General features: G+C 42.8%; 1 protein-coding gene across 2 annotated transcripts in view; it reads right to left on the bottom strand.

The window, feature by feature from the left end:
- Positions 1 to 26,406, bottom strand: part of PPP6R1 (protein phosphatase 6 regulatory subunit 1) — a 602,143-nt gene that overhangs the window by 509,748 nt on the left and 65,989 nt on the right. For both annotated transcript variants that reach the window (XM_053690700.1, XM_053690701.1), the window contains exon 2: positions 23,131 to 23,363. In XM_053690700.1, the coding sequence (XP_053546675.1) occupies positions 23,131 to 23,357 (227 nt within the window). In that variant the 5' untranslated portion in view covers positions 23,358 to 23,363. The remainder of the gene's footprint in view (positions 1 to 23,130; positions 23,364 to 26,406) is intronic.

Below are 26,406 nucleotides of genomic sequence, written 5' to 3'. Positions count from 1 at the left end.
TGGCGTCGGTCGTGACAATGACCCACTCTGGTCTGCGGAAGGTCATCCCTTGTGACAGGTTGTCCAGGGACAGCCACCAACGGAATGAGTCTCTGGTCCTCTGATTTACTTGTATCTTCGGAGACAAGTCTGAATAGTCCCCATTCCACTGACTGAGCATGAACAGTTGTAATGGTCTTAGATGAATGCGCACAAAAGGAACTATGTCCATTGCCGCTACCATCAAACCTATCACTTCCATGCACTGCGCTATGGAAGGAAGAGGAACGGAATGAAGTATCCGACAAGAGTCTAGAAGTTTTGTTTTTCTGGCTTCTGTCAGAAAAATCCTCATTTCTAAGGAGTCTATTATAGTTCCCAAGAAGGGAACCCTCGTTGACGGAGATAGAGAACTCTTTTCCACGTTCACTTTCCATCCGTGAGATCTGAGAAAGGCCAGGACAATGTCCGTGTGAGCCTTTACTTGAGGGAAGGGACGACGCTCGAATCAGAATGTCGTCCAAGTAAGGTACTACAGCAATGCCCCTTGGTCTTAGCACCGCCAGAAGGGACCCTAGTACCTATGAGAAAATCCTAGGAGCAGTGGCTAATCCGAAAGAAAATGCCACGAACTGGAAATGCTTGTCCAGGAATGCAAACCTTAGGAACCGATGATGTTCCTTGTGGATAGGAATATGTAGATACGCATCCTTGAAATCCACCTTGGTCATGAATTGACCTTCCTGGATGGAAGGAAGAAGTGTTCGAATGGTTTCCATCTTGAACGATGGAACCTTGAGAAACTTGTTCAAGATCTTGAGATCTAAGATTGGTCTGAACGTTCCCTCTTTTTTGGGAACTATGAACAGATTGGAGTAGAACCCCATCCCTTGTTCTCCTAATGGAACAGGATGAATCACTCCCATTTTTAGCAGGTCTTCTACCCAATGTAAGAATGCCTGTCTTCTTATGTGGTCTGAAGACAACTGAGACCTGTGGAACCTCCCCCTTGGAGGAAGCCCCTTGAACTCCAGAGAATAACCTTGGGAGACTATTTCTAGCGCCCAAGGATCCAGAACATCTCTTGCCCAAGCCTGAGCGAAGAGAGAGAGTCTGCCCCCCACCAGATCCGGTCCCGGATCGGGGGGCCCGCATTTCATGCTGTCTTGGTAGCAGTGGCAGGTTTCCTGGCCTGCTTTCCTTTGTTCCAGCCTTGCATAGGTCTCCAGGCTGGATTGGCTTGAGAAGTATTACCTTCCTGCTTAGAGGACGTAGCCCTTGGGGCTGATCGTTTCTGCGAAAGGGACGAAACTTAGGTTTATTTTTGGTCTTGAAAAGACCTATCCTGAGGAAGGGCGTGGCCCTTGCCCCCAGTGATATCAGAGATAATCTCTTTCAAGTCAGGGCCAAAGAGTGTTTTCCCCTTGAAAGGAATGTCAAGCAATTTGTTCTTGGAAGACGCATCCGCTGCCCAAGATTTTAACCAAAGCGCTCTGCGCCACAAAAGCAAACCCAGAATTTTTTCGCCGCTAACCTAGCCAATTGCAAGGTGGCGTCTAGGGTGAAAGAATTAGCCAATTTAAGAGCACGAATTCTGTCCATAATCTCCTCATAAGAAGAAGAATTACTAATAATCGCCTTTCCTAGCTCATCAAACTAGAAACACGCGGCTGCAGTGACAGGGACAATGCATGCAATTGGTTGTAGAAGGGAACCTTGCTGAACAAACATCTTTAGCAGACCTTCTAATTTTTTATCCATAGGATCTTGGAAAGCACAACTATCTTCTATGGGTATAGTGGCGCGCTTGTGTAGAGTAGAAACCGCCCCCTCGACCTTGGGGACTGTCTGCCATCAGTCCTTTCTGGGGTCGACTATAGGAAAACAATTTTATAAATATGGGGGGAGGTACTAAAGGTATACCGGGCCTGTCCCATTCTTTACTAACAATGTACGCCACCCGCTTGGATATATGGAAAAGCTTCGGGGGGCCCCGGGGGCCTCTAAGAACTTTTCCATTTTACATAGTGGTTCTGGAATGACCAGATAATCACAATCATCCAAATTGGATAACACCTCCTTAAGCAGAGCGCGGAGATGTTCCAACTTAAATTTAAAAGTAATCACATCAGGTTCAGCTTGTTGAGAAATGTTTCCTGAATCTGAAATTTCTCCCCTCAGACAAAACCTCCCTGGCCCCCTCAGACTGGTGTAGGGGCCCTTCAGAAACCATATCATCAGCGTTCTCATGCTCTACAGAATTTTCTAAAACAGAGCAGTCGCGCTTTCGCTGATAAGAGGGGCATATTGGCTAAAATGTTTTTGATAGAATTATCCATTACAGCCGTTAAATGTTGCATAGTAAGGAGTATTGGCGCACTAGATGTACTAGGGGCCTCCTGTATGGGCAAGACTGGTGTAGACGAAGGAGGGGATGATGCAGTACCATGCTTACTCCCCTCACTTGAGGAATCATCTTGGGCATCATTTTTACTAAATTTTTTTATGACATAAAATACATATAGTTAAATGAGAAGGAACCTTGGTTTCCCCACAGTCAGAACACAATCTATCTGGTAGTTCAGACATGTTAAACAGGCATAAACTTGATAACAAAGCACAAAAAAACGTTTTAAAATAAAACCGTTACTGTCACTTTAAAATTTTAAACTAAACACACTTTATTACTGCAATTGCGAAAAAGTATGAAGGAATTGTTCAAAATTCACCAAAATTTCACCACAGTGTCTTAAAGCCTTAAAAGTATTGCACACCAAATTGGAAGCTTTAACCCTTAAAATAACGGAACCGGAGCCGGTTTTTATATTTAACCCCTTTACAGTCCCCTGGAATCTGCTTTGCTGAGACCCAACCAAGCCCAAAGGGGAATACGATACCAAATGATGCCTTCAGAAAGACTTTTCTATGTATCAGAGCTCCACACACATGCAGCTGCATGCCATGCTGTCCTCAAAAACAAGTGCGCCATACCGGCGCGAAAATGAGGCTCTGACTATGATTAGGGAAAGCCCCTAAAGAATAAGGTGTCTAAAACAGTGCCTGCCGATATAATCATATCAAAATACCCAGAATAAATGATTCCTCAAGGCTAAATATGTGTTAATAATGAATCGATTTAGCCCAGAAAAAGTCTACAGTCTTAATAAGCCCTTGTGAAGCCCTTATTTACTATCTTAATAAACATGGCTTACCGGATCCCATATGGAAAATGACAGCTTCCAGCATTACATCGTCTTGTTAGAATGTGTCATACCTCAAGCAGTAAGAGACTGCACACTGTTCCCCCAACTGAAGTTAATTGCTCTCAACAGTCCTGTGTGGAACAGCCATGGATTTTAGTTACGGTGCTAAAATCATTTTCCTCATACAAACAGAAATCTTCATCTCTTTTCTGTTTCTGAGTAAATAGTACATACCAGCACTATTTTAAAATAACAAACTCTTGATTGAATAATAAAAACTACAGTTAAACACTAAAAAACTCTAAGCCATCTCCGTGGAGATGTTGCCTGTACAACGGCAAAGAGAATGACTGGGGTAGGCGGAGCCTAGGAGGGATCATGTGACCAGCTTTGCTGGGCTCTTTGCCATTTCCTGTTGGGGAAGAGAATATCCCACAAGTAAGGATGACGCCGTGGACCCGGACACACCTATGTTGGAGAAACAGAATTTATGCTTACCTGATAAATTACTTTCTCCAACGGTGTGTCCGGTCCACGGCATCATCCTTACTTGTGGGATATCTCTTCCCCAACAGGAAATGGCAAAGAGTCCCAGCAAAGCTGGTCACATGATCCCTCCTAGGCTCCGCCCACCCCAGTCATTCGACCGACGGACAGGAGGAAATATATATAGGAGAAACCATATGATACCGTGGTGACTGTAGTTAGAGAAAATAATTCATCAGACCCGATTAAAAAACCAGGGCGGGCCGTGGACCGGACACACCGTTGGAGAAAGTAATTTATCAGGTAAGCATAAATTCTGTTTTCTCCAACATTGGTGTGTCCGGTCCACGGCGTCATCCTTACTTGTGGGAACCAATACCAAAGCTTTAGGACACGGATGAAGGGAGGGAGCAAATCAGGTCACCTAAATGGAAGGCACCACAGCTTGCAAAACCTCTCCCCCAAAAATAGCCTCCGAAGAAGCAAAAGTATCAAATTTGTAAAATTTGGCAAAAGTGTGCAGTGAAGACCAAGTCGCTGCCTTACATATCTAGTCAACAGAAGCCTCGTTCTTGAAGGCCCATGTGGAAGCCACAGCCCTAGTGGAGTGAGCTGTGATTCTTTCAGGAGGCTGCCGTCCCGGCAGTCTCATAAGCCAATCGGATAATGCTTTTAAGCCAAAAGGAAAGAGAGGTAGAAGTCGCTTTTTGACCTCTCCTTTAACCAGAATAAACAACAAACAAGGAAGATGTTTGTCTGAAATCTTTAGTAGCCTCTAAATAGAATTTTAGAGCACGGACTACGTCCAAATTGTGTAACAAACGTTCCTTCTTTGAAACTGTATTCGGACACAAAGAAGGTACAACTATCTCCTGGTTAATATTCTTCTTAGAAACAACCTTTGGAAGAAAACCAGGCTTAGTACGCAAAACCACCTTATCTGCATGGAACACCAGATAGGGCGGAGAACACTGCAGAGCAGATAACTCTGAAACTCTTCTAGCAGAAGAAATTGCAACCAAAAACAAAACTTTCCAAGATAGTAACTTAATATCTACGGAATGTAAGGGTTCAAACAGAACCCCTTGAAGAACTGAAAGAACTAGATTTAGACTCCAGGGAGGAGTCAAAGGTCTGTAAACAGGCTTGATCCTAACCAGAGCCTGAACAAATGCTTGAACATCTGGCACGGCTGCCAGTCTTTTGTGAAGTAAAACAGATAAAGCAGAGATCTGTCCCTTTAGAGAACTTGCAGATAATCCTTTCTCCAAACCTTCTTGTAGAAAGGATAGAATCTTAGGAATTCTTATCTTGTTCCATGGGAATCCTTTAGATTCACACCAACAGATATATTTTTCCATATTTTATGGTAAATTTTTCTAGTTACAGGCTTTCTAGCCTGAATCAGAGTATCTATTACAGAATCTGAAAACCCACGCTTTGATAAAATCAAGCGTTCAATCTCCAAGCCGTCAGTTGGAGGGAAACCAGATTCGGATGTTCGAATGGACCCTGAACAAGAAGGTCCTGTCTCAAAGGTAGCTTCCATGGTGGAGCCGATGACATATTCACCAGGTCTGCATACCAAGTCCTGCGTGGCCACGCAGGAGCTATCAAGATCACAGAGGCCCTCTCCTGATTGATCCTGGCTACCAGCCTGGGGATTAGAGGAAACGGTGGGAATACATAAGCTAGGTTGAAGGTCCAAGGTGCTACTAGTGCATCTACTAGAGTCGCCTTGGGATCCCTGGATCTGGACCCGTAGCAAGGAACCTTGAAGTTCTGACGAGACGCCATCAGATCCATGTCTGGAATGCCCCATAATTGAGTTATTTGGGCAAAGATTTCCGGATGGAGTTCCCACTCCCCCGGATGGAATGTCTGACGACTCAGAAAATCCGCTTCCCAATTTTCCACTCCTGGGATGTGGATCGCAGACAAGTGGCAGGAGTGATCCTCCGCCCATTGAATTATCTTGGTCACTTCTTTCATGGCCAGGGAACTCCTTGTTCCCCCCTGATTGATATATGCAACGGTCGTCATGTTGTCTGACTGAAACCTTATGAATTTGGCCTTTGCTAGATGAGGCCAAGCTCTGAGAGCATTGAATATCGCTCTCAGTTCCAGAATGTTTATCGGGAAAAGAGACTCTTCCCGAGACCATAGACCCTGAGCTTTCAGGGATTCCCAGACCGCGCCCCAGCCCACTAGGCTGGCGTCTGTCGTGACAATGACCCACTCTGGTCTGCGCAAGCTCATTCCCTGTGACAGATTGTCCAGGGTCAGCCACCAACGGAGTGAATCTCTGGTCTTTTGATCTACTTGAATCGTCGGAGACAAGTCTGTATAATCCCCATTCCACTGTCTGAGCATGCACAGTTGTAATGGTCTTAGATGAATTTGTGCAAAAGGAACTATGTCCATTGTTGCAACCATCAATCCTATTACTTCCATGCACTGTGCTATGGAAGGACGAGGAACAGAATGAAGTACTTGACAAGAGCTTAGAAGTTTTGATTTTCTGACCTCTGTCAGAAAAATCCTCATTTCTAAGGAATCTATTATTGTTCCCAAGAAGGGAACTCTTGTTGACGGGGACAGAGAACTTTTTTCTTTGTTCACCTTCCATCCGTGAGATCTGAGAAAGGCTAGGACGATGTCCGTATGAGCCTTTGCTTTTGACAGGGACGACGCTTGAATCAGGATGTCGTCCAAGTAAGGTACTACTGCAATGCCCCTTGGTCTTAGAACCGCTAGAAGGGACCCTAGTACCTTTGTGAAAATCCTTGGAGCAGTGGCTAATCCGAATGGAAGTGCCACAAACTGGTAATGCTTGTCCAGAAAAGCGAACCTTAGGAACTGATGATGTTCCTTGTGGATAGGAATATGTAGGTACGCATCCTTTAGATCCACGGTAGTCATAAATTGATTTTCCTGGATAGTAGGTAGGATCGTTCGAATAGTTTCCATTTTGAACGATGGTACCCTGAGAAATTTGTTTAGGATCTTTAGATCCAAAATTGGTCTGAATGTTCCCTCTTTTTTGGGAACTATGAACAGATTGGAATAAAATCCCATTCCTTGTTCTCTTATTGGAACTGGATGTATCACTCCCATCTTTAATAGGTCTTCTACACAATGTAAGAATGCCTGTCTCTTTATTTGGTTTGAAGATAATTGAGACCTGTGGAACCTCCCCCTTGGGGGTAGTTCCTTGAATTCCAGGAGATAACCTTGAGAAACTATTTCTAGCGCCCAAGGATCCTGAACATCTCTTGCCCAAGCCTGAGCAAAGAGAGAAAGTCTGCCCCCCACTAGATCCGGTCCCGGATCGGGGGCTATCCCTTCATGCTGTTTTGGTAGCAGTGGTAGGCTTCTTGGCCTGCTTACCCTTGTTCCAGCCTTGCATTGGTTTCCAGGCTGGTTTGGGTTGTGAAGTATTACCCTCTTGCTTAGAGGATATAGAATTAGAGGCTGGTCCGTTTCTGCGAAATGGACGAAAATTAGGCTTATTTTTAGCCTTAAAAGACCTATCCTGTGGGAGGGCGTGGCCCTTACCCCCAGTGATGTCTGAAATAATCTCTTTCAAATCAGGTCCAAATAATGTTTTACCTTTGAAAGGAATGTTAAGCAATTTTGTCTTGGAAGACACATCCGCTGACCAAGACTTTAGACAAAGCGCTCTGCGCGCCACGATAGCAGACCCTGAATTTTTCGCCGCTAATCTAGCTAATTGCAAAGCGGCATCTAAAACAAAAGAGTTAGCCAATTTAAGTGCTTGAACTCTGTCCATAACCTCCTCATACGAAGATTCTTTACTGAGCGACTTTTCTAGTTCCTCGAACCAGAAACACGCTGCCGTAGTGACAGGAACAATACATGAAATTGGTTGTAGAAGGTAACCTTGCTGTACAAAAATCTTTTTAAGCAAACCCTCTAATTTTTATCCATAGGATCTTTGAAAGCACAACTATCTTCGATAGGAATAGTAGTGCGTTTGTTTAGAGTAGAAACCGCCCCCCTCGACCTTGGGGACTGTCTGCCATAAGTCCTTTCTGGGGTCGACTATAGGAAATAATTTCTTAAATATTGGGGGGGGGAACAAAAGGTATGCCGGGCCTTTCCCACTCTTTATTTACTATGTCCGCCCACCCGCTTGGGTATAGGAAAAGCGTCGGGGGGGCACCGGAACCTCTAGGAACTTGTCCATCTTACATAATTTCTCTGGAATGACCAAATTGTCACAATCATCCAGAGTAGATAACACCTCCTTAAGCAGTGCGCGGAGATGTTCTAATTTAAATTTAAATGTCACAACATCAGGTTCAGCTTGATGAGAAATTTTTCCTGAATCTGAGATTTCTCCATCAGACAAAACCTCCCTCATGGCCCCTTGAGATTGGTGTGAGGGTATGTCAGAACAGTTATCATCAGCGTCCTCTTGCTCTTCAGTGTTTAAAACAGAGCAATCGCGCTTTCTCTGATAAGTAGGCATTTTGGATAAAAGATTTGCTATGGAATTATCCATTACAGCCGTTAATTGTTGCATGGTAATAAGTATTGGCGCACTAGATGTACTAGGGGCCTCCTGTGTGGGCATAACTGGTGTAGACACAGTAGGGGATGATGTAGTATCATGTTTACTCCCCTCATTTGAGGAATCATCTTGGGCAATATCATTATCTGTGGCATTACTGTCCTTACTTTGTTTGGACACTATGGCACAATTATCACATAAATTTAAATGGGGAGACATATTGGCTTTCATACATATAGAACATAGCTTATCTGATGGTACAGACATGTCAAACAGGCTTAAACTTGTCAACAAAGCACAAAAAACGTTTTAAAATAAAACCGTTACTGTCACTTTAAATTTCAAACTGAAAACACTTTATTACTGAATATGTGAAAAAGTATGAAGGAATTGTTCAAAATTCACCAAAATTTCACCACAGTGTCTTAAAGCATTAAAAGTATTGCACACCAAATTTCAGAGCTTTAACCCTTAAATTAACGGAACCGGAGCCGTTTTCAAATTTAACCCCTATACAGTCCCAGCTATATGCTTTGCTGAGACCTAACCAAGCCCAGAGGGGAATACGATACCAAATGACGCCTTCTAGAAGCTTTTTTAGTGATTCTTAGATCCTCACACATGCATCTGCATGCCTTGCTCTCCAAAAACAACTGCGCAGTAATGGCGCGAAAATGAGGCTGAGTCTATAACTAGAAAGGCCCCCAGACTAAAAAAGGTGTCCAACACAGTGCCTGCCGTTTTTTAAACGTTCCCCAAGATTATAATGCCAATTATAAGCTACAATCTGCATAATATGCCCCAATAAAGTAATCGTTTTAGCCCATAAAAATGTCTACCAGTTTTTAAGCCCTTTTTTAAGCCCTTTATTCTTTTATATTTGACTAAGAAAATGGCTTACCGGTCCCCATGAGGGGAAATGACAGCCTTCCAGCATTACATGGTCTTGTTAGAAATATGGCTAGTCATACCTTAAGCAGAAAGGTCTGCTAACTGTTTCCCCCAACTGAAGTTACTTCATCTCAACAGTCCTGTGTGGAAACAGCAACCGATTTTAGTTACTGTCTGCTAAAATCATCTTCCTCTTACAAACAGAAATCTTCATCCTTTTCTGTTTCAGAGTAAATAGTACATACCAGCACTATTTTAAAATAACAAACACTTGATAGAAGAATAAAAACTACATTTAAACACCAAAAAACTCTTAACCATCTCCGTGGAGATGTTGCCTGTGCAACGGCAAAGAGAATGACTGGGGTGGGCGGAGCCTAGGAGGGATCATGTGACCAGCTTTGCTGGGACTCTTTGCCATTTCCTGTTGGGGAAGAGAATATCCCACAAGTAAGGATGACGCCGTGGACCGGACACACCAATGTTGGAGAAAAGATCTACCTGACTTAATAGCCAGGGCGGGCCGTGGACTGGATACACCACAAGAGAAAGTAATTTATCAGGTAAGCATAAATTCTGTTTTCTCTTGTAAGGTGTATCCAGTCCACGGATTCATCCTTTACTTGTGGGATACCAATACCAAAGCTTTAGGACACGGATGAAGGGAGGGAACAAGACAGGTACCTTAAACGGAAGGCACCACTGCTTGTAAAACCTTTCTCCCAAAAATAACCTCCGAAGAAGCAAAAGTATAGAATTTGTAAAATTTGGAAAAAGTATGCAGCGAAGACCATCCGAGAGAGACCCTATTGCTTAGAGCCGGCAAAGAGAATGACTGGGGGTGGAGCTAGAGGGGGAGCTATATGGACAGCTCTGCTGTGTGCTCTCTTTGCCACTTCCTGTTAGGAAGGAGAATATCCCACAAGTAAAGGATGAATCAGTGGACTGGATACACCTTACAAGAGAAATTGTATGCTCTACTTGAACCATTAAAGAAACATTTTGGGTTTAGTGCCCCTTTAAGCACAAAATTAATTACAGTGGGAAATTATTTTGAAATATTTCTCTGCAATGCATTGCTTATTTGCGAAAATAGCCCTTGGACAGCATTATAGCAAATGTTTGTTTTTTTTATGTATGGAGTACTTTTTTTTTTTTATCAAATAACCTCTTGTTTATAATGAGCCTTTTATTAGTTATTTTGCTCACCTCAGTATAGGTAGAGGATATTTATTTTTACTTGTTAAAGATAATATGTGCTATTCCAATGAACAATCACATTTTATCATGTAAACAAAAATAAATACTTAGTACCAGTATATTCAGATCACATAATTATATCCAGATATTATAATAAATAATTCAAGGATTTTTTTTACTGATTTTTTTTTTGGTTCCTTATTTTTTTTTTTAAAGGAACTGCAGGTAAGAGTACATAACATTTAGGTAAAATTGTGGCTTCTATATATGTAATTTTGCTATTCAAGAGCTTAAAGGGACAGTATACACTCATTTTCATATAACTGCATGTAATAGACACTACTATAAAGAATAAGATGCACAGATACTGATAAAAATCCAGTATAAAACTGTTTAAAAACTTACTTAGAAGCTGTCAGTTTGGCTCTGTTGAAAAGGTAGCTGGAAAGCCCACTGCAAGTGGCAAATAAGACACTCCCCCCCGCCCCCTTCTTTTGCATATGAAAAGACCCCTCTCACACAAACAGGAGCAAACTGGAGAAGGTAGCGGACAGTATTCACATAAAACTTTGGGGCTTTGTTAGGAGTCTGAAAATCAGAGCAATGTTATTTAAAATAAGCAAAACTATACATTTATTTTTTTTTAAAAAAACTTTATGGGCTATATAAATAGATCATCTACAAAACATTTATGCAAAGAAAAAATGAGTGTATATTGTCCCTTTAACTAAGAAGGTTAAGTGAGATAAGCAAATCAATCATTTTCCTGTATCTGAAACAAACTGATAAATAGCATATTGTAACAAAATATAAAAAAACATTGTGATAAAGTGTACACAATAAGAAATTGAAAAAATATAATTTATGCTTACCTGATAAATTCATTTCTCCTGTAGTGTAGTCAGTCCACGGGTCATCCATTACTTATGGGATTATAACTCCTCCCTAACAGGAAGTGCAAGAGGATCACCCAAGCAGAGCTGCTATATAGCTCCTCCCCTCTACGTCATATCCAGTCATTCGACCGAAACCATACGAGAAAGGAGAAACTATAGGGTGCAGTGGTGACTGGAGTTTAATTAAAATTTAGACCTGCCGTAAAAAAAACAGGGCGGGCCGTGGACTGACTACACTACAGGAGAAAGGAATTTATCAGGTAAGCATAAAACAGAATTTATGTTTACCTGATAAATTACTTTCTCCAACGGTGTGTCCGGTCCACGGCGTCATCCTTACTTGTGGGATATTCTCTTCCCCAACAGGAAATGGCAAAGAGCCCAGCAAAGCTGGTCACATGATCCCTCCTAGGCTCCGCCTACCCCAGTCATTCGACCGACGTTAAGGAGGAATATTTGCATAGGAGAAACCATATGGTACCGTGGTGACTGTAGTTAAAGAAAATAAATTATCAGACCTGATTAAAAAAACCAGGGCGGGCCGTGGACCGGACACACCGTTGGAGAAAGTAATTTATCAGGTAAACATAAATTCTGTTTTCTCCAACATAGGTGTGTCCGGTCCACGGCGTCATCCTTACTTGTGGGAACCAATACCAAAGCTTTAGGACACGGATGAAGGGAGGGAGCAAATCAGGTCACCTAAATGGAAGGCACCACGGCTTGCAAAACCTTTCTCCCAAAAATAGCCTCAGAAGAAGCAAAAAGTATCAAACTTGTAAAATTTGGTAAAAGTGTGCAGTGAAGACCAAGTCGCTGCCCTACATATCTGATCAACAGAAGCCTCGTTCTTGAAGGCCCAAGTGGAAGCCACAGCCCTAGTGGAATGAGCTGTGATTCTTTCGGGAGGCTGCCGTCCGGCAGTCTCGTAAGCCAATCTGATGATGCTTTTAATCCAAAAAGAGAGAGAGGTAGAAGTTGCTTTTTGACCTCTCCTTTTACCGGAATAAACAACAAACAAGGAAGATGTTTGTCTAAAATCCTTTGTAGCATCCAAATAGAATTTTAGAGCGCGAACAACATCCAAATTGTGCAACAAACGTTCCTTCTTTGAAACTGGTTTCGGACACAGAGAAGGTACGATAATCTCCTGGTTAATGTTTTTGTTAGAAACAACTTTTGGAAGAAAACCAGGTTTAGTACGTAAAACCACCTTATCTGCATGGAACACCAGATAAGGAGGAGAACACTGCAGAGCAGATAATTCTGAAACTCTTCTGGCAGAAGAAATTGCAACTAAAAACAAAACTTTCCAAGATAATAACTTAATATCAACGGAATGCAAGGGTTCAAACGGAACCCCCTGAAGAACTGAAAGAACTAAATTGAGACTCCAAGGAGGAGTCAAAGGTTTGTAAACAGGCTTGATTCTAACCAGAGCCTGAACAAAGGCTTGAACATCTGGCACAGCAGCCAGTTTTTTGTGAAGTAACACCGACAAGGCAGAAATCTGTCCCTTCAGGGAACTTGCAGATAATCCCTTTTCCAATCCTTCTTGAAGGAAGGATAGAATCCTAGGAATCTTAACCTTGTCCCAAGGGAATCCTTTAGATTCACACCAACAGATATATTTTTTCCAAATTTTGTGGTAAATCTTTCTAGTTACAGGCTTTCTGGCCTGAACAAGAGTATCGATAACAGAATCTGAGAACCCTCGTTTCGATAAAATCAAGCGTTCAATCTCCAAGCAGTCAGCTGGAGTGAAACCAGATTCGGATGTTCGAACGGACCCTGAACAAGCAGGTCTCGTCTCAAAGGTAGCTTCCAAGGTGGAGCCGATGACATATTCACCAGATCTGCATACCAAGTCCTGCGTGGCCACGCAGGAGCTATCAAGATCACCGACGCCCTCTCCTGATTGATCCTGGCTACCAGCCTGGGGATGAGAGGAAACGGCGGGAACACATAAGCTAGTTTGAAGGTCCAAGGTGCTACTAGTGCATCCACTAGAGCCGCCTTGGGATCCCTGGATCTGGACCCGTAGCAAGGAACTTTGAAGTTCTGACGAGAGGCCATCAGATCCATGTCTGGAATGCCCCACAGCTGAGTGACTTGGGCAAAGATTTCCGGATGGAGTTCCCACTCCCCCGGATGCAATGTCTGACGACTCAGAAAATCCGCTTCCCAATTTTCCACTCCTGGGATGTGGATAGCAGACAGGTGGCAGGAGTGAGACTCCGCCCATAGAATGATTTTGGTCACTTCTTCCATCGCTAGGGAACTCCTTGTTCCCCCCTGATGGTTGATGTACGCAACAGTTGTCATGTTGTCTGATTGAAACCGTATGAACTTGGCCCTCGCTAGCTGAGGCCAAGCCTTGAGAGCATTGAATATCGCTCTCAGTTCCAGAATATTTATCGGTAGAAGAGATTCTTCCCGAGACCAAAGACCCTGAGCTTTCAGGGCTCCCCAGACCGCGCCCCAGCCCATCAGACTGGCGTCGGTCGTGACAATGACCCACTCTGGTCTGCGGAATGTCATCCCTTGTGACAGGTTGTCCAGGGACAGCCACCAACGGAGTGAGTCTCTGGTCCTCTGATTTACTTGTATCTTCGGAGACAAGTCTGTATAGTCCCCATTCCACTGACTGAGCATGCACAGTTGTAATGGTCTTAGATGAATGCGCGCAAAAGGAACTATGTCCATTGCCGCTACCATCAACCCGATCACTTCCATGCACTGAGCTATGGAAGGAAGAGGAACGGAATGAAGTATCCGACAAGAGTCTAGAAGTTTTGTTTTTCTGGCCTCTGTCAGAAAAATCCTCATTTCTAAGGAGTCTATTATTGTTCCCAAGAAGGGAACCCTTGTTGACGGGGATAGAGAACTCTTTTCCACGTTCACTTTCCATCCGTGAGATCTGAGAAAGGCCAGGACAATGTCCGTGTGAGCCTTTGCTTGAGGAAGGGACGACGCTTGAATCAGAATGTCGTCCAAGTAAGGTACTACAGCAATGCCCCTTGGTCTTAGCACAGCTAGAAGGGACCCTAGTACTTTTGTGAAAATCCTTGGAGCAGTGGCTAATCCGAAAGGAAGCGCCACGAACTGGTAATGTTTGTCCAGGAATGCGAACCTTAGGAACCGATGATGTTCCTTGTGGATAGGAATATGTAGATACGCATCCTTTAAATCCACCGTGGTCATGAATTGACCTTCCTGGATGGAAGGAAGAATAGTTCGAATGGTTTCCATCTTGAACGATGGAACCTTGAGAAACTTGTTTAAGATCTTGAGATCTAAGATTGGTCTGAACGTTCCCTCTTTTTTGGGAACTATGAACAGATTGGAGTAGAACCCCATCCCTTGTTCTCTTAATGGAACAGGATGAATCACTCCCATTTTTAACAGGTCTTCTACACAATGTAAGAATGCCTGTCTTTTTATGTGGTCTGAAGACAACTGAGACCTGTGGAACCTCCCCCTTGGGGGAAGTCCCTTGAATTCCCGAAGATAACCTTGGGAGACTATTTCTAGCGCCCAAGGATCCAGAACATCTCTTGCCCAAGCCTGAGCGAAGAGAGAGAGTCTGCCCCCCACCAGATCCGGTCCCGGATCGGGGGCCAACATTTCATGCTGTCTTGGTAGCAGTGGCAGGTTTCTTGGCCTGCTTTCCCTTGTTCCAGCCTTGCATTGGTCTCCAAGCTGGCTTGGCTTGAGAAGTATTACCCTCTTGCTTAGAGGACGTAGCACCTTGGGCTGGTCCGTTTCTACGAAAGGGACGAAAATTAGGTTTATTTTTTGCCTTGAAAGGCCGATCCTGAGGAAGGGCGTGGCCCTTACCCCCAGTGATATCAGAGATAATCTCTTTCAAGTCAGGGCCAAACAGCGTTTTCCCCTTGAAAGGAATGTTAAGTAGCTTGTTCTTGGAAGACGCATCAGCCGACCAAGATTTCAACCAAAGCGCTCTGCGCGCCACAATAGCAAACCCAGAATTCTTAGCCGCTAACCTAGCCAATTGCAAAGTGGCGTCTAGGGTGAAAGAATTAGCCAATTTGAGAGCATTGATTCTGTCCATAATCTCCTCAAAAGGAGGAGACTCACTATCGACCGCCTTTATCAGATCATCGAACCAGAAACATGCGGCTGTAGCGACAGGGACAATGCATGAAATTGGTTGTAGAAGGTAACCTTGCTGAACAAACATCTTTTTAAGCAAACCTTCTAATTTTTTATCCATAGGATCTTTGAAAGCACAACTATCTTCTATGGGTATAGTGGTGCGTTTGTTTAAAGTGGAAACCGCTCCCTCGACCTTGGGGACTGTCTGCCATAAGTCCTTTCTGGGGTCGACCATAGGAAACAATTTTTTTAAATATGGGGGGAGGGACGAAAGGAATACCGGGCCTTTCCCATTCCTTGTTAACAATGTCCGCCACCCGCTTGGGTATAGGAAAAGCTTCTGGGAGCCCCGGCACCTCTAGGAACTTGTCCATTTTACATAGTTTCTCTGGGATGACCAACTTGTCACAATCATCCAAAGTGGATAATACCTCCTTAAGCAGAATGCGGAGATGTTCCAACTTAAATTTAAATGCAATCACATCAGGTTCAGCCTGTTGAGAAATGTTCCCTGAATCAGTAATTTCTCCCTCAGACAAAACCTCCCTGGCCCCATCAGACTGGGTTAGGGGCCCTTCGGAAATATTATTATCAGCGTCGTCATGCTCTTCAGTATCTAAAACAGAGCAGCCGCGCTTACGCTGATAAGTGTTCATTTTGGCTAAAATGTTTTTGACAGAATTATCCATTACAGCCGTTAATTGTTGCATAGTAAGGAGTATTGGCGCGCTAGATGTACTAGGGGCCTCCTGAGTGGGCAAGACTCGTGTAGACGAAGGAGGGAATGATGCAGTACCATGCTTACTCCCCTCACTTGAGGAATCATCTTGGGCATCATTGTCATTATCACATAAATCACATTTATTTAAATGAATAGGAATTCTGGCTTCCCCACATTCAGAACACAGTCTATCTGGAAGTTCAGACATGTTAAACAGGCATAAACTTGATAAAGTACAAAAAACGTTTTAAAATAAAACCGTTACTGTCACTTTAAATTTTAAACTGAACACACTTTATTACTGCAATTGCGAAAAAACATGAAGGAATTGTTCAAAATTCACCAAATTTTCACCACAGTGTCTTAAAGCCTTAAAAGTATTGCACACCAAATTTGGAAGCTTTAACCCTTAAAATAACGGAACCGGAGCCGTTTTGAACTTTAACCCCTTTACAGTCCCTGGTATCTGCTTTGCTGAGACCCAACCAAGCCCAAAGGGGAATACGATACCAAATGACGCCTTCAGAAAGTCTTTTCTAAGTATCAGAGCTCCTCTCACATGCGACTGCATGCCATGCCTCTCAAAAACAAGTGCGCAACACCGGCGCGAAAATGAGGCTCTGCTTATGCTTTGGGAAAGCCCCTAAAGAATAAGGTGTCTAATACAGTGCCTGCCGATATTATTATATCAAAATACCCAGATAAAATGATTCCTCAAGGCTAAATATGTGTTAATAATGAATCGATTTAGCCCAGAAAAAGTCTACAGTCTTAATAAGCCCTTGTGAAGCCCTTATTTACTTGCTGAATAAACATGGCTTACCGGATCCCATAGGGAAAATGACAGCTTCCAGCATTACATCGTCTTGTTAGAATGTGTCATACCTCAAGCAGCAAGAGACTGCACACTGTTCCCCCAACTGAAGTTAATTGCTCTCAACAGTCCTGTGTGGAACAGCCATGGATTTTAGTGACGGTTGCTAAAATCATTTTCCTCATACAAACAGAAATCTTCATCTCTTTTCTGTTTCTGAGTAAATAGTACATACCAGCACTATTTCAAAATAACAAACTCTTGATTGAATAATAAAAACTACAGTTAAACACTAAAAAACTCTAAGCCATCTCCGTGGAGATGTTGCCTGTACAACGGCAAAGAGAATGACTGGGGTAGGCGGAGCCTAGGAGGGATCATGTGACCAGCTTTGCTGGGCTCTTTGCCATTTCCTGTTGGGGAAGAGAATATCCCACAAGTAAGGATGACGCCGTGGACCGGACACACCTATGTTGGAGAAATTATGTTTTCTCCTGTTAAGTGTAGTCAGTCCACGGGTCATCCATTACTTATGGGATACCAATACCAAAGCTAAAAGTACACGGATGACGGGAGGGACAGGCAGGATCTTTACACGGAAGGAACCACTGCCTGTAGAACCTTTCTCCCAAAAACAGCCTCCGAAGAAGCAAAAGTGTCAAATTTGTAAAATTTTGAAAAAGTGTGAAGTGAAGACCAAGTTGCAGCCTTGCAAATCTGTTCAACAGAGGCCTCATTCTTAAAGGCCCAAGTGGAAGCCACAGCTCTAGTAGAATGAGCTGTAATCCTTTCAGGAGGCTGCTGTCCAGCAGTCTCATAGGCTAAACGTATTATGCTACAAAGCCAAAAAGAGAGAGAGGTAGCCGAAGCTTTTTGACCTCTCCTCTGTCCAGAATAAACGACAAACAGGGAAGAAGTTTGACGAAAATCTTTAGTTGCCTGTAAATAAAATTTCAGGGCACGGACGACGTCCAGATTGTGCAAAAGTCGTTCCTTCTTTGAAGAAGGGTTAGGGCACAATGATGGAACAACAATCTCTTGATTGATATTCTTGTTAGTGACTACCTTAGGTAAGAACCCAGGTTTAGTACGCAGAACTACCTTGTCTGAATGAAAAATCAGATAAGGAGAATCACAATGTAAGGCCGATAACTCAGATACACTTCGAGCCGAGGAAATAGCCATTAAAAACAGAACTTTCCAAGATAACAGCTTGATATCGATGGAATGGAGGGGTTAAAACGGAACACCCTGCAGAACGTTAAGAACTAAGTTTAAGCTCCACGGCGGAGCAACAGTCTTAAACACAAGCTTAATCCTAGCCAAAGCCTGACAAAAAGCCTGAACGTCTGGAACTTCTGCCAGACGTTTGTGTAAAAGGATAGACGGAGCTGAAATCTGTCCCTTTAACGAACTAGCAGATAAACCCTTTTCTAAACCTTCTTGTAGAAAAGACAATATCCTAGGAATCCTAACCTTACTCCATGAGTAACTCTTGGATTCGCACCAATATAAGTATTTACGCCATATTTTATGGTAAATTTTCCTGGTAACAGGTTTCCTAGCCTGTATTAAGGTATCAATCACTGACTCCGAGAATCCATGCTTTGATAGAATCAAGCGTTCAATCTCCATGCAGTCAGCCTCAGAGAAATTAGATTTGGATGGTTGAAAGGACCCTGAATCAGAAGGTCCTGTCTCAGAGGCAGAGACCATGGTGGACAGGACGACATGTCCACTAGATCTGCATACCAGGTCCTGCGTGGCCACGCAGGCGCTATTAGAATCACTGATGCTCTCTACTGTTTGATCCTGGCAATCAATCGAGGAAGCATCGGGAAAGGTGGAAACACATAAGCCATGTTGAAGACCCAAGGTGCTGTCAGAGCATCTATCAGCACCGCTCCCGGGTCCCTGGACCTGGATCCGTAACAAGGAAGCTTGGCGTTCTGGCGAGACGCCATGAGATCCAGATCTGGTTTGCCCCAATGATGAAGCAGTTGGGCAAACACCTCCGGATGAAGTTCCCACTCCCCCGGATGAAAGGTCTGGCGACTTAGAAAATCCGCCTCCCAGTTCTCCACGCCTGGGATGTGGATCGCTGACAGGTGGCAAGAGTGAGACTCTGCCCAGCGAATTATCTTTGAGACTTCCATCATCGCTAGGGAACTCCTTGTTCCTCCTTGATGGTTGATGTAAGCCACAGTCGTGATGTTGTCCGACTGAAACCTGATGAACCTCAGAGTTGCTAACTGAGGCCAAGCCAGAAGAGCATTGAAAATTGCTCTTAATTCCAGAATGTTTATTGGAAGGAGTCTCTCCTCCTGAGTCCATGATCCCTGAGCCTTCAGGGAATTCCAGACTGCGCCCCAACCTAGAAGGCTGGCGTCTGTTGTTACAATCGTCCAATCTGGCCTGCGGAAGGGCATCCCCTTGGACAGATGTGGCCGAGAAAGCCACCATAGAAGAGAATCTCTGGTCTCTTGATCCAGATTTAGCAGAGGGGACAAATCTGAGTAATCCCCATTCCACTGACTTAGCATGCACAATTGCAGCGGTCTGAGATGCAGGCGCGCAAATGGTACTATGTCCATTGCCGCTACCATTAAGCCGATTACCTCCATGCACTGAGCCACTGACGGGTGTTGAATGGAATGAAGGACACGGCAAGCATTTAGAAGTTTTGATAACCTGTCCTCCGTCAGGTAAATTTTCATTTCTACAGAATCTATAAGAGTCCCTAGAAAGGGAACTCTTGTGAGTGGCAATAGAGAACTCTTTTCTACGTTCACCTTCCACCCATGCGACCTTAGAAATGCCAGAACTAACTCTGTATGAGACTTGGCAGTTTGGAAACTTGACGCTTGTATCAGAATGTCGTCTAGGTACGGAGCTACCGCTATGCCTCGCGGTCTTAGTACCGCCAGAAGAGAGCCCAGAACCTTTGTAAAGATTCTTGGAGCCGTAGCTAACCCGAAGGGAAGAGCTACAAATTGGTAATGCCCATTTAGGAAGGCAAATCTTAGATACCGGTAATGATCCTTGTGAATCGGTATGTGAAGGTAGGCATCCTTTAAATCCACTGTGGTCATGTACTGACCCTCTTGGATCATGGGTAAGATGGTTCGAATAGTTTCCATTTTGAATGATGGAACTCTTAGGAATTTGTTTAGGATCTTTAAGTCCAAGATTGGTCTGAAGGTTCCCTCTTTTTTGGGAACCACAAACAGATTTGAATAGAATCCTTGCCCGTGTTCCGACCGCGGAACTGGGTGGATCACTCCCATTAGTAAGAGGTCTTGTACACAGCGTAGAAACGCCTCTTTCTTTATCTGGTTTGCTGATAACCTTGAAAGATGAAATCTCCCCTGTGGAGGAGAAGCTTTGAAGTCCAGAAGATATCCCTGAGATATGATCTCCAACGCCCAGGGATCCTGGACATCTCTTGCCCAAGCCTGGGCGAAGAGGGAAAGTCTGCCCCCCACTAGATCCATTTCCGGATCGGGGGCCCTCACTTCATGCTGTCTTAGGGGCAGCAGTAGGTTTTCTGGCCTGCTTGCCCTTGTTCCAGGACTGGTTAGGTTTCCAGCCCTGTCTGTAGCGAGCAACAGTTCCTTCCTGTCTTGGAGCGGAGGAAGTTGATGCTGCTCCTGCCTTGAAGTTACGAAAGGCACGAAAATAAGACTGTTTAGCCTTTGGTTTGGCCCTGTCTTGAGGCAGGGCATGGCCCTTACCTCCAGTAATGTCAGCGATAATTTCTTTCAAGCCGGGCCCGAATAATGTCTGCCCTTTGAAAGGAATATTAAGCAATTTAGATTTAGAAGTCACATCAGCTGACCAGGATTTAAGCCACAGCACTCTGCGCGCTTGAATGGCGAATCCGGAGTTCTTAGCCGTAAGTTTGGTTAAGTGTACTACGGCATCAGAAATAAATGAATTAGCTAGCTTAAGGGCTTTAAGCTTGTTCATAATCTCATCCAATGGAGCTGTGCTAAAGGTCTCTTCCAGAGACTCAAACAAGAATGCCGCCGCAGCAGAGACAGGCGCGATGCATGCAAGGGGTTGTAATATAAAACCTTGCTGAACAAACATTTTCTTAAGGTAACCCTCTAACTTTTTATCCATTGGATCTGAAAAAGCACAGCTATCCTCCACCGGGATAGTGGTGCGCTTAGCCAGAGTAGAAACTGCTCCCTCCACCTTAGGGACCGTCTGCCATTGGTCCAGTGTGGTGGCGTCTATTGGAAACATTTTTCTAAATATAGGAGAGGGTGAAAAGGGCACACCGGGTCTATCCCACTCCTTGTTAACAATTTCTGTAAGCCTTTTAGGTATAGGAAAAACGTCAGTACACGCCGGTACCGCAAAATATTTATCCAGCCTACATACTTTCTCTGGAATTGCAACCGTGTTACAATCATTCAGAGCCGCTAATACCTCCCCTAGTAATACACGGAGGTTCTCAAGCTTAAATTTAAAATTTGAAATCTCTGAATCCAGTTTACTTGGATCAGATCCGTCACCCACAGAATGAAGCTCTCCGTCCTCATGTTCTGCAAATTGTGACGCAGTATCAGACATGGCTCTACTATTATCAGCGCACTCTGTTCTTACCCCAGAGTGATCGCGTTTACCTCTTAATTCTGGCAATTTAGATAGTACTTCAGTCATAACATTAGCAACGTCTTGCAAAGTGATTTGTATGGGCCGCCCTGATGTACTTGGCGCCACAATATCACGCACCTCCTGAGCGGGAGGCGAAGGTACTGACACGTGAGGAGAGTTAGTCGGCATAACTTCCCCCTCGTTGTCTGGTGATATTTTTTTAACATATAAAGTTTGACTTTTATTCAAAGTAACATCTATACATTGAGTGCACAAATTTCTATTGGGCTCCACATTGGCCTTTAAACATAGTGAACAAACAGATTCATTTGTGTCAGACATGTTTAAACAGACTAGCAACAACACTAGCAAGCTTGGAAAAAACTTTTAAATAAATTTACAAGCTATATAAAAAAACGCTACTGCGCCTTTAAGAAACATAAAAATGTGACACAGTTGAATTAACAATGAACCAAATATGTTAAAACAACCAAATTTTAACAGAAAATGTATAAAGTTAGCAGAGGATTGCACCCACCAGCAAAAGGATGATTAACCCCATAATACCCAAAACGGATAACAGTTGAAATAATAAACGTTTTTATCACAGTCAAACACACTGTCACAGGTCTGCTGTGACTGATTACCTCCCTCAAACTAATTTTGGAGACCCCTGGGCTCTGTAGAGACGTCCTGGATCATGGAGGAAGAAATAGGAAGACTGTGACTAAATTTTTACTGCGCAATAAAGCGCTAAAATAGGCCCCTCCCACTCATATTACAACAGTGGGGAAGCTCAGTAAACTGTTTTTATTCAGAAAAAAACGACAGCCATGTGGTAAAAATCATGCCCATAAAGTTTTATCACCAAGTACCTCAGAAAAAAACGATTAAGATGCCAGTAAACGTTTTAAAAATTGAAAATTATGAAGTGTTATTAATAAGCCTGCTGCTAGTCGCTTTCACTGCAGTGTAGGCTCAAATATTACTTTAATATTGACAGTATTTTCTCAGTGAAATTCCATTCCCCAGAAATGCCTCAGAGTATACATACATACATATCAGCCTGATAACAGTCGCTACTACTGCATTTAAGGCTGCACTTACATTACATCGGTATTAGCAGTATTTTCTCAGTCAATTCCATTCCTTAGAAAATAATTTACTGCACATACCTCCTTGCAGGTGGGCCCTGCATGCTATCCCCTGTTCTGAAGTTACCTCACTCCTCAGAATGGCCGAGAACAGCAAGTGGATCTTAGTTACGACCGCTAAGATCATAGAAAAAACTCAGGCAGATTCTTCTTCTAATGCTGCCTGAGAACAAACAACACACTCCGGTGCCGTTTAAAATAACAAACTTTTGATTGAAGAAATAAAAACTAAGTTTAACACACCACAGTCCTCTCACACGTCCTATCTTTAGTTAGGTGCAAGAGAATGACTGGATATGACGTAGAGGGGAAGAGCTTATATAGCAGCTCTGCTTGGGTGATCCTCTTGCACTTCCTGTTAGGGAGGAGTTATAATCCCATAAGTAATGGATGACCCGTGGACTGACTACACTTAACAGGAGAAATAGCCTGGCTTAAACAGTCTGATTACTCTCCTATATTTACAAAATATATAAAGCTGTGCCCCGGAATAGAAAGTTAGAATAGCTTAATGAACTTCCATACTTGTATCGCATTTTCTCATCTGTGTCACTGGATGGCTCCTGCGTGATACAGGTAACCAATTCTTCCATATGTTGAGGTTGGACTAAGAATTCTACAAGCTTGCGATTTACTACTTTGCATTCCTGCAGCACATCTTCCTCTTCCAGCAGTTCAAAAAGGGTTACGTTATCCCGTTCAAGTAAGGTGTCCACGTGCGAACTTGTGTGCAAGTCAAACTTCCAAAACATGGCTCACTGCAAAATATAAGAGGATGACCCACTTAGAGAATGATTTACACTGTAACATAGTAGTTGAGGCTGACATAAGACAAGGTTCATCAACCTTCACAGACCCTTTTCGAACATGGTTTTGTATAATATGAAAACCCTGTCAAGTGACCTGTCAGTAATACATTTAAACAATTCCTACCCATTTAATAACACAATGCAATCAGAATGATTTACACTGTAACATAGTAGTTGAGGCTGACATAAGACAAGGTTCATCAACCTTCACAGACCCTTTTCGAACATGGTTTTGTATAATATGAAAACCCTGTCAAGTGACCTGTCAGTAATACATTTAAATAATTCCTACCCATTTAATAACACAATGCAATCAGAACATTGGATTCGTTTTTTAACCAAGAATAGACCTAATCCCTTTTAAAGTTATCGACTGTCAACATCTTTTAATACACACACACACATTTATCTCTTAGTGTGTGATTAATTGTTTACATAGCTTTTCAACAACTAGTGCTTATGTGCTAAACTGTTCAGTGTACGTGTGGAAACAATAGGCAAGTGTGGCTATTTTTAGTGACAAAGTAAAGGAGATGTTTGTAAACAATTTAAAAACAAATATTTGGCAATATGGATCATTGGGAACACATTAAAAGGGAGGAGAAAAAGAACACTGTACCTTTAATGCTGACTTCTTGCTTACAGGGGTATGAAACATTTCACAGCATTGTAATATACAATGTTTAAAGAAGTGTAGTAATACTTTCATTGTTGGTCTCCTTTGCCTTTTTGAAACGTGGGCTTTCCAATACCCACAAGAATAGGAACCGTAGACTTCACAAGTCTAACATTGCTATATTCCATCCAGCCTTTGTTTGCATACTCTAAGAATTTTTTGTTAATATATATCCTTAATTAGCAGACAAGATGAAGGAAAGTTAAAGGGATAGGAATGTCATAATTAACTCCTTAGTAACCAGACCATTTTCTTACTGTTAAAGGGACACTGAACCCAAATTATTTCATGATGATTCAGATAGAGCATGCAATTTTAAGCAACTTTCTAATTTACTCCTATTATCAATTTTTCTTCGTTCTCTTGCTATCTTTATTTGAAAAAGGCATCTAAGCTTTTTTGGTTCAGCCCTGGATAGCACTTTTTTATTGGTGGATGAATTTATCCACCAATCAGCAACAACAACCCAGGTTGCTCACCCAACATGGGCCGGTATCTAAACTTACATTCTTGCATTTCAAATAAAGATACCAAGAGAATTAAGAAAATTTGATAATAGGAGTAAATTAGAAAGTTGCTTAAAATTTCATGCTCTGAATCGCGAAAGAAAAAAAATTGGGTTCAGTGTCCCTTTAAGGACCAGGGCTGATTTAACATTTCTGCGGTGTTTGTGTTTAGCTGTAATTTTCCTCTTACTCATTTACGTTACCCACACATATTATATACAGTATTTCACGCCATTAAAAGGACTTTCTAAAGATATCATTATTTTCATCATATATATGTATGTATTTTTTTTTAGTAGATAACCAAAAGTATTAATCTAGGCCCATTTTGGTATATTTCATGCCACCATTTAACCAACAAAGACAATCAAAGAAAAAAAAAAAAATTGTTCACTTTTTTACAAACTTAGGTTTCTAACTGAAATTATTTACAAACAGCTTGTGCAATTAAGGCACAAATGGTTGTAAATGCTTCTCTGGGGTCCCCTTTGTTCAGAAATAGCAGACATATATTGCTTTGGCATTGCTCTTTGGTAATTAGAAGGCCGCTAAGCGCCACACTTATGCCCAGCAGTGAAGGAGTTAACTATGTAGCTTGTAGGGTTAATTTTAGCTTTATTGTAGAGATCAGCATCCCACCCACTGATCCCTCCCTGACCCCTCTCAAACAGCTCTTCCCTCCCCCACCTCACAATTGTCACCGCCATCTAAAATAAAAAATACATTTTATTTTTTTTCCTGCACCTTAGGATTGTTTTTTTCCTGCACCTTAGGATTGTTACCACCCAACCTCCCTGATCCCCCCCCCCCCCCCAAACAGCTTTCTAACCATCCCCCCTCTACCTATTTGCCGCTGTCTTGGGTACTGGCAGCCGTCTGTACCCTTTGCTAGATTTTAGGCTTTTTTTTCCCCCCATAAAAAAAAATAAAAAATAATCTGTAGTGTAGCTGCCCCCACTCAATACCCTAACCCCTCCCAGATCAATTTACCAAAACTTAATCCCCCACTCTCCCTCCTTCCTTTTCACTAAAATTATTCCATATAGTGTATCGGTCCCATCCGCTCCCGGACCTCTGTTCATATTAAGCTAGAACTCCTCCAGCGATGGGCCACCCACCCGCCTCCCTGCTATCCCTCCTACGCCACCAACGATCGGCACCATCGCTGGCCGATGCAGAAAGGGCCACAGAATGCCTCAGTGCACAGTTTGCTTAAAAAAAAAAAAAAAAGAAGGGTATTGCACAATGCCTCAATATTGAGGCATTGCTGTAATACCCTGAAAGCTACCACGATTGCTTCCAGCGCTTGAAACCCCAGAGGATGTGCCAGGCATGTCCTTGGCCATTAACAACCGTTTTTTGAAGGATGTGCCTGGCACGTCCTTGGTCTTTAATAGTGGTTAAACTTGCATGATTCAAATAGAGCATGTCATTTTAAGACGCTTTTCAATTAACTTCTATTTTCAAATGTGCTTCATTCTCTTTATATCCCTTGTTGAAAAAGAATACACTCGTATCCTACACTAGTGGGGAGCTAGTTGCTGGTGCCTCTACACATTTTTCTCTTGTGATTGGCTAACTAGATGTGTTCAGCTAGCTGCCAGTGGCGCAATGCTGTTACAGCAAAGGATAACAAGAAAATTAAAGGGACACTGTAAGTAAATATTTTCTATGCCTGTTACTAACTAACTACCCCAAATACGCTTTTTATCAATAGCATTTCATTAACATATCTCTACCGTATATCAGAAATCTTGTCTGCAAATTTAATTGTTTTCCAAACCCACTCTGTGGGTATCCTTTGCTCTGT

Source organism: Bombina bombina, chromosome 8 (assembly GCF_027579735.1).
Source record: "Bombina bombina isolate aBomBom1 chromosome 8, aBomBom1.pri, whole genome shotgun sequence".
NCBI lineage: Eukaryota > Metazoa > Chordata > Amphibia > Anura > Bombinatoridae > Bombina > Bombina bombina.
Note: the sequence above shows the minus strand (reverse complement) of the source record. Positions and strands in the feature narration are given on the sequence as shown.